Raw genomic sequence first — 13706 nt, 5'->3', positions numbered from 1 at the left:
ATATCTACCACTCTGTCACTTCTCCCTAAAATCACCCATCTCCAATTTCTTCCTCCCTTTTCCTGTCTTCTAACACCACCCTCACACCACCCCCATCCCCATTTCTAACACCCCTTTATCCCCAGCCCTGTCCCTTCTCCCCCATATCCCCATCCTGTCCCCCTTCTAACACCTCCCTCTCACCATCCCCATCCCCATTTCTAACACCCCTTTATCCCCAGCCCTGTCCTTTCTCCCCAATATCCCCATCCTGTCCCCCTTCTAACACCTCCCTCTCACCACCCCCATCCCCATCCCCATTTTTAACATCTCTTTATCCCCAGCCCTGTCCCTTCTCCCCTTTATCCCCATCCTGTCCCCCTTCTAACACCTCCTCTTACACCCCATCCCTCCTATCTCACACTCCCTTCTCCATGTCCCCATCTCTCTTCTTTAACACCCCTTCTCCCCTAACCTGTCCTTGCTCGCTAACATCTTCATCTCCTCACCTCCATCCTTCCCTAACATTCCCCTCTCTCATATCCCATCCCCCATCACTTACACTACTCCTCATCTCATTTCCCCACATCCATTACTTTCTAACCTTTTGAAGAATCAAGTTAGTGGTAATACATAATGTTATAGCTAATAAAAACCTTAAAATATGATCAATTTTACAACAATAATTAGGAACCAAATATTTCCATTAAAAAATCACATTAATCTGTATGATATGAATATTCTGATCCCTTGTATATTTGATAAATACTTTATAGTAACACAGACATTGACCTTTGAACCCTGAAACAAAAACTCATGTGAGGTTATGCTGTAGTTGACATTTCTATAATTTGCTTGATAACAAAGTTGGTGGTTTGTATCTTATCCAATATGAATTTTAATCAGCACAATTTTGTAAATCCAATGTGCTTCCTTATTAAGAAAATCCAAATTTATTATGGCATTGCCCAATTTTCTAAATGGATAAAACACAGAAATTACTCTGTATACAACTAGATAGAGATCAGTACAAGAAAGAAAGACTTCCACAAAGGGAGTTAACAACATACCTAGCTCTGGTTCTAGTTCTGTGGAGTCTCCGTATAGGTTCTCTTTCTGCCAACTGTAGTCCTTAGTCCAACGTTGGAAACAATGCACACACAATTCACGGAGAGAGGCACAATTGTCATAAACGTCATCAAGGTATTGAGTCAGATGTGTATGTACATTAAAAGTCTGCATTTCGTTACAAAGAATATTCAGATACAGAAGATTGTTGCAAGCTTTCAAAGAGTGTATGTTTTCAAAGTCAACAGGTTTAAGGTACATGAAATGGTGCTGCATGTGTTCTTCCAGGAAGTTTCTGCGGAGTTTATCAGTATCAAGGAGTGGAACAGGATGTAAAACAATGTCACGCCGACTTGTCATAGCATGATAGGACAAATCCGAGCGACAGGTCGTACAGATAAAACGACACTGGGGAGGTAGAGGGAAAGGCAACCATTTAAATTCTTTAATCTGAAAAGGAAATGAAATTAAAGAGTTAGAAATCAACAAATAAAAGAATTGAGATATTTAATAGTTCATGCATTGAAAATGAATATGAATATTTGACAATCTGGACCAGACGAATGGATCTTAATTATGAAATGATTTTCAATTTGTTGTGGAGTATTAACATTTTAAGACCTGAATAGAAAATATAATAACCTGTCTGTTAGTCTGGCTAAGAGTTAGTCCCAGCTCATCAATTCCATCCAGGACAATTACACAGGGGCCTAGAGAGAGAGCCGAGACAAATGCTTGTGACACTTCCTCAAAACTCCATGGCTGATCTTCCTCTGTAATTCGTGGCTTATCCACCTCCGTATCTGTCAACAATACCACATAATATCAATATCACTTCCAGGTATGATGTGCAAAAAAAATTCATTTTAAATGTAGTGTTACAAGTCACACTGGCCCCATCATAAAAAGAAAGCATATTGTTTTTAAAGATCATTTATACTGGTAAATGAACTTGAAGATCTAACCAAACTGCTGAAAAAACAAGCACTGACTAATGGTTTGTTGTTGTGACAGAATTCTTTGCTTTGTTTTTATTTCAATTTAAAGATACCTGCCAGAATCTCACTGTTAAGGACCTCATTTCACTCATAAACATAAGCAACACAAAAAGAACTTGTCAAGAAAATATCAGTGTAATACTATGATCTTACCTGGTCTGAGATACTCTTCCCTCAGTTCTTTGATACACTGCTTCAGGAATACAGCGACGTTTGTACTACGATGACTGCTACCTACAAAATGGCTGATGACCTTGAGGTCAGGATGACTGGCCTTGAACCCTGGTAACCAGTTAGCCACAAGTGTGCTCTTTCCACTACCGCGGTCACCATGTATCAACATCATAGACTTATATTTGACTTCCTGAGGCTTTCTGTAATAGAAACCAAACCGGATTGTGATGTGTTATTTAGTAATTAAAGTCTCTCTCTCTCTCTCTCTCTCTCTCTCTCTCTCTCTCTCTCTCTCTCTCTCTCTCTCTCTCTCTCTCTCTCTCAGAAATTTGTATAAAGAAATATGATTAAAGACTCAGATTGTCAAGCCTCTAGGCTTTGCTATAGCTTTTTTCCAAATGACACTGGAAAAGTTAATGCCGGTAAATCTTCTAACAATATGGTTTTAAGCATATAACCTGTATATTCCAGGGAGGTAGAGGCCTAAATATTATTTCTGAACCCAAAACAGGACAATGAAATTGTGTAATTGTGTAATTCCATTGAGCTGAAATAGATATAGGTAGATTCACTTTCCCGATAATCGGCGTATTGTCCGATAAAAATGGTACCCTTCTGTGAAAGTGCTCATTATGTAAAAAACTACATAGTGACGTAACAATGGTACAACAGTTTACATTACTCAAGTGTTCTGTCAATGTAAACTAAACATGGCCAAACTAGGTTTTATTTCATCATTGTCTTTGTATCAAGTCTTTCTATTTCACAATCTGTCATTGCTGAAATAAACAGTTTGGTTTTATCTTTACTCTGAGTCAATAATGACAATGGTATTTATTTCAAAACAATATATACTTGTATTTGAAAACAGTTTTAAATGTTTTCACAGTTTGAATAACTTTATATGTTATATGTAATTGTTTAAACACATCTAGAATTACATGTCTTTATATTCAACTTACAGAAATATTTATAATAAAATTTTATTACACTCAACTGTAACAGATTTTACTAATGAAATTTCACACAAGCTAGTAAATTATAAAGTGAAAACTTGCCATGGATTCCAAATTTTACATCAGAAAAATATCTAAATAGTTGAATCTACACAGTGAATGGCACAATTTACACAATGCCTTGAAATGTAAAATGAAATTGTCAAGGTGTGGGTAAAGAGAAATTTTACTTTCTTTGTCATCTGTTAATGAAATACATGGTACAAACTTACGACAACTTTTGATTTTTGGCATAAACGTAGATACATCAAAAGAAAAAGAGCTGAAACAGCAGCAAGCTCAACAATTGGAATTATTGATTGCTTGTTGAATTAAAGGGACATTACGATGAAAACATTTTGTTTTTGATTGTACATGTTTTTCATACTTTGTTTTATGTTTCTACACTATCCAAATATTCACAGTCGATTTCCAATGTTCACTTTGATCACTTCTTTGATTAGGGAAACTGCCTCCCAAATTTACCACTGATAACATCATGCGATAGTTTTGAAAATGAGGCAGTTCACTTTGTAAACATGAATGCATGATGGCCGGCTAAAATGACAGTGACAGTAGTGACACAGTCAGTAAAATTCCATTTTTCCACACCGGATTTTGTTATTGGTGTGGTAGATTTTATTTGATAACTCTGAGTTAATTCAGAATCACCAAATAAGTAACATCAATCACAAACCAATTCAGGCAGGAAGCCTTTTTTGTTTACAGATGATGGTGTTTTGTGTGCATGCTTTATATTATATGACACAAAAATTTACATATCCAGACCATTGACCAGGATTTCCTTTTTATAATTAACAAGAAACCTCATTATGTGCCTATTTCTGTAATAACTCACTATCATTGTTCATAGGTGATAAACTTGATATATATGCAATAATAAAAAAAATCAGCAAAAATTACTGTTTACCATGATGCCATTTTGACCTGTGCCTAAAATTGGTGAGTTGTTGCTAATTTCACTGAAGACTACAATGTATGGGGAAAGAAAAGTCATGTAGATCTCAAGAAAGCTAAATCTCAAACACCACAATTAAAGAAGAAAATATGAGTTTCTTTATAAACTGCACCAATCTAAGGAAATGGCAGTCCTAAACACCTGCTGTTCCAAGTTTTGCATTATTTCTTAGAAATTGTTATAGCAATTGTTTAACATGTTCAGATATATCTATAACTAAGCCTGCGATCAATTACCAAGATCTAATGATGTTGTTGATACTGGTCACTGCTACTTACTTTTTCTTGAGCTTTGTCACTATGGAGTAAGACTTGAAGCGGTCTACCTCTTCCTGTACTTCCTCTGGTGGGTCATCAAGAGCAGCCTTGGCAAAGGTCGTCATTTCATCATGGAGTGTCTTAATATCCACTGAGTTAACAAACACCTTACGGCGACTTTCGGCAAACATCTCGTTGCACACCCATTCTTGATAATCTTCAGTATCTAATGAAAGTCAAATATTCAAAATGACTGACACAGGCTTCTAACAGGGTAATGATAATTTTTCTACACAATGAAATTCTAAAAAAAGTTATTTTTCTAATTTAAGATACTGCATACATCTACTTTCTTTAAAATTCAGTTAGTTGAATAGAGGGGGAAATGATTAAATGTTCTTTTTTGAAATGAAAAAGAAACTTGCATAGGATATTAACAGAGGTCACTATAGATTAAATTACACAGGTACACAAAAATGTTACAAGGGTATATTCATTGAATAACAAGGCAATAAGGCATTAAACGATTATGCAAAAAAAATATATACCGTATTCATGCATATATAAAGCAAATCCAATTCAATGTCACAGATGAAAGTATTCATTTCTCAATTTTGCAGTGACCAGAGTTCTTCAAACTTTGAACTTTTAAACTTTATTCAACAGCCTTCAATGACACTTACCAAGAGTTGTTACGGGGTATTCTAGCGGTGGGTAAACCAAATCTATTACTTTAGTCCAATCCTTTATAACATGAACACCTAATTCTTCCAGCACTTTAAAATATTTCACTGGAAGTCCTTTGTTGACAATTCTCTGCTTTAAATCCCTTATATTAAGGTCAGCATATTCGTTGACAGGTAGGTAAGGTTTGCTGAGTTTCTGTCGTGCTTCATCTGATAAATGTCCAAATTTCTTGTCCAGGTGTTCGGGCTGACGAAAATAAAAATGGCAATAATCACAATCATTGAGAAAAGTGGCATGGATGATTTCGAGTTCGGTGAGACTGTTGTTTTGGTGATGTTCCTGAAGAACCCACTCATAGCCGGCAGAGGCTGCCACAAGGTAATTTCGGTCCAGAGAAGTTGCGTATTCAGGAAGCTGCGTTACCTTTTTAGGCAGTGGTAGTGAGTCGACAGGTCTGTAGGGTCCATAGCGCTCACCTAACAGGCACAGGAAATAGGGTAAAGACTTACATATATACTCTAGATTTAGTCTCAACAGATGACCAGTGGCTATTTGGTCATCTTGCATTCCCCACGGAATATCCACAGGAGAAAAGCGGCATCCACGCATCATGCATAATTCGTTGATTTGTGGAAAAATTTTCTGACTTAAAAATTCACGCTCCTCTGTGAAATCATCTGGCGTGGAGCAGATGAAAGGTTTAATGGATTTTCGGAGGGAGTATTTTTGAGGCGGTGCCACCAGAACAACACCTTCCTCGTCATCCAGGAGACTTCCCAGTTGAACCATAGTGACAAGATACTCCTTTACACACTGGTCACTTAGGCTTGACCAAGGTCCATCCACAAAATTTCAGCCAGTCCATCTGTCAGTCTGAAACAAGTGACAACAACCAATAAATAGCTGGTTCACCTCCGCTTAGAAGTTTCATTTATAATAAATCTGTCATGTGATAAAAACTTCATAAATCTCAACAATTTCAAAACTCATCCTAAATTAATCTGAAAATATAGTTGTTAACCACATTTTTCCAATATCTGAAAACTCACTTTTTTGACTGGGTGATGATCAGCATTCAAGGAAAAAGAAATATAGAATGCAATGTACCCAAGACATTTGTCATTATATTCAAAGCTTATTAACTAAACAAAATACAAAAATACCCAAACCTTTTCAACATTAAAGCAAAATGCTTAATGTAGCTGTAATTTTGTTAAACTTTTGTTTGACATTTTGATATTTTTGAATTATCAAATGAAACTGGAAAAAATGTACTTTTCATTCTATAGAAAATGACCAAGCATTTCAGACTAAATATGCCCACCAAAATCTCCATTAAAATATGCCAAAAATCTACGAGCAAATCATGACAATAACTCAGAAATCAAAACCATGATTACAATATCCATACGCCGGGTCAGCTCCTGCCATGTTTTAAATGATAAGACTGTGATCATCACAAAAACAGCACTTACCTTATGTCCAGATTACCTTGCTTATAAATCTTTTAAACCAGACTTAAAATCTTACCCAGCACTCTATATCACTTTGTTGTAATGTATCAAACATGTAAACTCAAACACCACATTACCTTTTACAGAAACATGCCTATCTAGAGTTTAGACACAAAAGAACTGTTGAATATCTTGGCCTGATGTTCTCGATACATTTAAATCTCCTGTATGATCCTGTAAATTAATGTAGTTGAACCATAGATACATGAAAATGTGGGTTGTCTGACAAGACACGTTGTATTTGTAGTTCCTTATAAAGACTGCTTAGCATGAAATATACCCGGTATATTATAAATGTATGTATCTATAGCCATTTCAAGTTTACCCAGCAAACATTTACTTACTCATAGACAAATGTCTAGGTGAACATATTGTATCTCAACAATAAATCAATCCGGAGACCAATTTAATGCCTTTGTGTCAAGGAAACTAATAATTAAAGACAAATTTCAACATCATTTATATCAAAATATTCATGTTAACTTCACTTTAATTTTATAAGTTAATGATTTTTCATCGACTTCTTAGATGACAAAGACATAATAGGTTTAATTAATGAGTAAGTTTTTTCAGGAAATGGTAGATTTCTTAATTTCTTATTTAACATAGATATTTTTTCTGTTCTCTAAACATTTCAAAATCTTAATATAAAAAGTTTTTCCATTGAATTTCTGACCAACATTCATGATGTTTTAAATTGAAAATGATTATTTTGTAAATATTAATGTTTTGTCTTGCTTCCCCTCCCATACAAATATTAAATTTTCCATAAAGTTATAAACACTGTCACTTCCTCTAAGAAAGACTGCGTAGCCGACACACCTAACCCATCAGCCTTTAGATACAATACACTTATAACCATGTAAATTCCCCATCATACAGTCAACTCATTTATTTACTCATTAAATCATTACTTGACAATTTCCATTAATGGCTGCTGATTTTAGCCATCAAAGTGGCCCCACAGAAACTCTGTTTATCATAATTGGACAATTAGTTGTAATTATTGTTTACCTGTCTCAGGAAGGTTATTGATTTCCAAAGTCAAATATCAGAAATTGTGAAAATATTGAGAAATTGAATGTTTTGAGGAGAAACATTATTCAGCTATTTCCCATTATAATGTACAATTAGAAGTACTTAATTATCCAATATCTTTACATGAAGGGAAATGATTCAAAAACCAAATTTATTATATTGAGTTGTATGATAGTATAACAAAAGATTGACTCTTATCTGGTAGGTAATTTGAATAAATTACATTAATGGTCCCTTGTAACTTATATTGAATTCATTATCAACAGTTCAGCAAATTATTGTTGAAACTAGATATACTGATTTAAAATGGAAAGAATTTGGTTCACTAGGTACACTAGATAATTTACATATAAAGGTGATGTGGATCTACCTGGTACAAGTCCTCCTCATCAGCCAATCACCTACAGACACATCACCCACAAGTGTGTATCGACTTCTAGCAGGTCCTTTAAGATAGATTTTGTTTTGTCAATAAGAAACATAAATTGTGTTCTTTTTAGTGATTTTACAAAACCTTTTTTACGCATTTCAAGCTTTTTCACCCCAGTTGTGTGTTACATTTATTATATAATTCCATTGTATTGTATATTTACAGATATCAATTATTTTCCTTCCTTTGTTTACCTTGGAAATTGCAATTTTCAAACTATGCTTAATGCTAGTTTATTCAAGTCAACAGGAGCTAACTTCTATCATTAATATGAAATTTCAATCTGTTATTTTACACCCACATTATTCCATTAGCAATGGTCAGTTTTTGTGGGCTATATTCAAACTGTTAATTTGACACTATAAACTGAAACCTAAAGTGAATGGTTTGTTTAAGCTTATTTACTGTAACAAAAACAGCAAAACACTCTTTCTCAATTCATGAAATCTACTTGATTTTCTTTTTCATTTAAATTCATCAAAGATTTTCTTTCCAAACTCTAAAGAAAATGTTAACTAAGAAATCAAAAGATATTGTTGACTCAGTCAGGCATGTGAAATTTAACTGTTTGTTGTAAATTTCACACTTTCCAAATGGTCTACATTTCGTGAACATTACTCATTTTTCATCTACGTTTATGCACAATGAATCAATATATCTAACATTAACTTTTTACACCCAAAAATAAATGGTAGACTTGAATTAATCAGGTATGTAAAATGCTTTGGGCCAGAAACTAATGACCATTTAAACATTTAACTATGTTAGTTAAATTGGTAAAATTACTGGATATATCTATACATAGTACTACCTATTTAAACACTGTTAAAAATTCGAAATATGCACCAGTACAACAAATACAAAATATGAAGCTTTTCTTTAGGTATAACAGTCAATTAGTTGTTTGCCATGGCCTTCACTTCTTATTCGATACCATGTTGATCACGAAACAACTTTATGTCTGTTAATAAGCCTATCTATGTATCTATTGGCGTTTTTGAAGAAATGCAAATATTGTCTGTAGATTGCCTCTACAAGGAACATTTGATTAAATTTTGGTAGAAGTTCACCAGCTGAAGTTTACAAAGTGTGTCAGTCAATGATGACAATTATCTTGATGGGAAAGGATTCACAAGAGGGGTCTGTATCAACTTTAATTTAGAAACAGGCAAAACAAATTTTAACTGTATGGCTTGGCTGGAAACTAAATTACTCCTGAAATTTATACTAAGAGAATGTATCTAACATTGGTAAACCAAACCTTTCTGATAAAATAGGTCCTGTTTCTCTGGCCCCAGGTGATAACACTGTTAAGATCGCTGAGGAATTATTATGAATGAATATGCCAGAAGAATGTGCAACTATAATAAACAGTACTGGAGGAGAAGTGTATATATAAGATTTCTTCTGTGCTACAACCTATCACCAGCTCTTTGTCCTTGTAGCAACTCAAACAAGACAAGAAAGGTTGATTCTCCATAGATATAGATTCAAACATTGAAAGTGTTCAACTTACAGAAGGTAGCCTTTATGGATTTACTCAGTACAGTCTTGTTAAGCTGACAAATCTCTAGCAAAGATATGCCTTAAGTCCCCAATTAAACATTAAATCAAGCGGGAAATAGGAAGAAAAGATAATCTGGATTTAAGTAGAATTACAGGATCAACAGTTCTGATGTACAGTATACTTGTTTGTTTACTTGTATTTAAGGATATGTAACGAAGGTAAATAAAAAGGAGTATTATTTTGAGTAAACAGGAAGTTTTTTATCTGGGTTTAATCATACACTTTAAGAAATTATTTTTGCTTTGTTTGAGTAATGTGGTGATTAAATGAAACAGATAAGTATATGATGTTGGAATAGACAAGAAATTAAAATTTATCTCAAACTATTAGTCAGGATATTATGTAATTAAATGTATGATTAGACATTTTCTGCATGAAAAACTGTAATTCCAATAGTTTGTGTTTTGAAGGACAAAGTAATTAATCTTTAATTAAGCATAGAGTACTGTAATAAAATGTCATCATATTTATGTCCATTTGTTTGGTAAAATATGATTCTGTTCTCCTATGTGCTTTTTATTGTCCGAAAAATCAGCGAAGTGTAAAACAATCTCCTTTACTGTCTTTATAACAACTGAGGTTATTATTTGTATGAGTTTGTGTGCTGGGTATATTGCCACATGAACAGCCAAGTTCATTTTGAGTTGGGATCTCCATGTTGTAGCTGGTGGCTATCTTAAGCACTGAACTGCATGCTGGAGTCCTCCCACATGCAAACTCTCCCTGATAGGGATTGAACTACACACCGTAGATCTTCACTTGAGAAACTTGAACCTGTCCCTGAGAGGGAGTGAACTACACACCTCTGATCTTCACCTGACAAACACAAACCGTCCCTGATAGGGATTGAACTACACACCTCTGATCTTCACTTGAGAAACTTGTACCTGTCCCTGAGAGGGAGTGAACTACACATCTCTGTTCTTCACCTGAGAAATACAAACCACCCCTGCTAGGGATTGAACTACACATCTCCGATCTTCAGCAGCGAAATACAAACCGTCCCTGTTAGGGATTGAACTACATATCTCTGATCTTCACCTGAGAAATACAAACCACCCCTGCTAGGGATTGAACTACACATCTCCGATCTTCAGCAGCGAAATACAAACCGTCCCTGTTAGGGATTGAACTACATATCTCTGATCTTCACCTGAGAAATACAAACCACCCCTGCTAGGGATTGAACTACACATCTCCGATCTTCGCCAGCGAAAGGGAAGGGATTGAACTATGCACCTCTGATCTTACAGCTGAGAAACACAGACCTATCCAGGGAAGAGACAGAACTAAACATCTTGGAACTTCACTTGAAGTTGAAAAATCTAATAATCTACCATTTGAACTATTACAGCCCACAAATTATTTGATATTTCTTATATTGTAATATCAAATCACAGCTACGAAATATGATTCAATACACACCCAAGTTACTTAAAAATTATTTTTCACTACCATATCCTATAACCAAAACTAGTAAATAAAAGCTTTAAAATGACATGGATATTTTCCCAAATGAAAGTGTTTTTCATTGAAAAAAAGAGAATACCGGTACTTCAGTAAAAAAGAAAATAAGTGGAACTATTTAGTATGAATCAGAATCATTTCCTAGATCATAAGATGGTTCATGTTGTGGGTAAAAGGTAAGTGTATTACCACTGTACCGCCTGACCAACAGTCAATATTAGTTGGAATCACATAATTAAAGACTAATTTTCAAAGCAGAGTATGGTTCCTTGTTGGTATGATAAACAACAAAGATGTATCCTGTGTATATTATGTTGGTGTGTGTTGTGTTTTCAGTAAGGACAGAACACCATACATACCTTGCATTACCCCCCTGGTTCTTGAATGTTCAGTAATGCAAACAATCTATTATCTGTTCTTTATTGGAAGACAAACAAGTGGTGTAAGACTACTTTGGGGTTTTGTCACACAATGAACCATTAATATTATCAAACATCTCATACAAGATTCAGTTAATGAAGAGAGCATAATGTCACACAGTACTTTGTGTCAACACTTCAGCAATAGAATTCTTCCCTTGTTTAAAGCAAATATATGGTATTAAATGGTTGTCCTTTGATTCCTATATACCTGAACATATGTATAAAAATTTGGGCAAATATTCATATGTTGATGATTGTGAAGCATTATTGTAAAATAAAGAATTGTTTTCAAAAACTTATGGTAATCAGGAGAAACAAACTGAATTTTTCTTTCTCTCATTCTTCTTTCTCTCTTCTTCTTCTTTTAACACAATATTTGTTACGACTTAACATGATCAACTTTGGCACAAATATTCTGTTAGCACTTGTTACTGGAGGATATGATAGGGCTGTTGCAGAGGACTTCCTGATACAAAACAATAACAAGATAACAAGAGTTAACACAGTTTTGCACTACTAAAAAGAAGGAGCAGACTAAATCTGAGGAAGTATTCTTTCTGTGAACGGGTGATAAACCACTGGAATTCACTTTCTAATGCCGTTGTAACGTCACCAACAATCAAAACTTTTGAATCCCGATTGGATGAACATTGGAGGCAAATTGAATGCATTTATAATCATAAACTGGACAATAACACACTGATCCATATTCGATCAAAATTTCACAAAATGTGACCAGTGTTGTTAACAGTATATTGGAATCAAACGTATGCAATATAGGCACAAACATTCGTAGCTTCTACTTTTCTTTAAGAATCATTGAAGCCGTGTTATTGAACATGTATTGGCAGTTTCCATTTTACATACGTAACAAGATGAAGTAGATTTACTGAAAACAAACCCTGGGGAAAAGTGAGTCATCAACATCAACAATTTCTCATTGATTGTTTTGGGTTTACATCCGCAGGACAGTCAGGCCAAACAAGAACGGGAATTTCTAATTTAGAAAATAGTTTCACTTTGAATCTGATATACTGTGTACTGTATATGTGAAGTAGGACAAGATCTTAAATTGTTAAAAACAATAAATTGCAAAGATACTTCAATGATTTACATGTATAGTGTTTACTAATATTTCTCTCCTATGTAGATCATACTTTCCTGAAGTAAATAAACAAATATCTCAATCTGGGTTATCTGTCACTAAACTGTACATGGGACAGCATCTTCTCCATTTTTATGACAATTTTTTAAAAACTTTAATTATTTTAATTCTTGAATAGAAAAAATACCTACATGTTTATGTAACCTTGTATATAGATTTTGCCATTAGGAGTAGGGCCCATGTTTGGCCCCAAATTCTGTTGCATAAGATGACTTGGGAATGTTACAGCAGCTGACCATCTTTTATGAAATAAAATTAGGTTTGATAAAACATAGTAAAAATATATCAGTGCTAACAGCTTTTGTTTTTTACACTACTATGGAATGAGACCAGTACCACCATTTGAAAATATCGACCCGGCACAAACCCTATAGTCAAATCCATGTACTGGTAAAACAGACACATAACTGAAATGTTTACTAACATCTTATTACATTTATCTATAATTTATACCTAATGGTAATGTGTATGGTATATTCAAGCAAGATAGACAACTGCATGGTGTCTGTTGAGAGGGAGATTGTTTTTACTTATATGTTTGCATCTGAAAATCATAGAACTTTGGTATTAAAATATCTCAATATTCTTTCCCAAACCAATGTAGCTGCCTATACACCCTATACCTAGCTTAGACAATTTCTTACCGATGACAATCTTTTGGCAAAATCTGTGATTCATATTTATGTCATGGTTTATTTCCTGGGAGGCCATTATGTATAATAAGGGCTTTGCATAATCAGTAAAGAAAGCACAGAACTGACACAGAGTCTTTCTTCTGATATCAATCTAAAAATTTCAATATTGCAATATTTTCTAAGGTTTGACTGCTGCTAGATTAAAATCATTTGATTACCTAATATCTTGTTCAATGTGAAATTAATACCATAGTATACTGTTTACATAGTTGATAAAAAACTAACTTATTACATGGTTCACTTGTGGTCAGTTTTGTTTCTTTGGAAATTC

At 34.2% G+C, this 13706-nt stretch overlaps 1 protein-coding gene across 2 annotated transcripts in view; it reads right to left on the bottom strand.

The window, feature by feature from the left end:
* Positions 1-13706, bottom strand: part of LOC132555125 (putative tetratricopeptide repeat protein 41) — a 41823-nt gene that overhangs the window by 26713 nt on the left and 1404 nt on the right. For both annotated transcript variants that reach the window (XM_060219467.1, XM_060219468.1), the window contains exons 2-6: positions 5134-6010; positions 4472-4676; positions 2199-2419; positions 1690-1850; positions 1050-1497 (exon numbers count right to left, since the gene is read on the bottom strand). In XM_060219467.1, the coding sequence (XP_060075450.1) occupies positions 1050-1497; positions 1690-1850; positions 2199-2419; positions 4472-4676; positions 5134-5926 (1828 nt within the window). In that variant the 5' untranslated portion in view covers positions 5927-6010. The remainder of the gene's footprint in view (positions 1-1049; positions 1498-1689; positions 1851-2198; positions 2420-4471; positions 4677-5133; positions 6011-13706) is intronic.

Source organism: Ylistrum balloti, unplaced genomic scaffold (genome assembly GCF_031769215.1).
Source record: "Ylistrum balloti isolate Yb309-2 unplaced genomic scaffold, AGI_CSIRO_Ybal_v1 Utg370452, whole genome shotgun sequence".
Lineage (NCBI taxonomy): Eukaryota > Metazoa > Mollusca > Bivalvia > Pectinida > Pectinidae > Ylistrum > Ylistrum balloti.
Note: the sequence above shows the minus strand (reverse complement) of the source record. Positions and strands in the feature narration are given on the sequence as shown.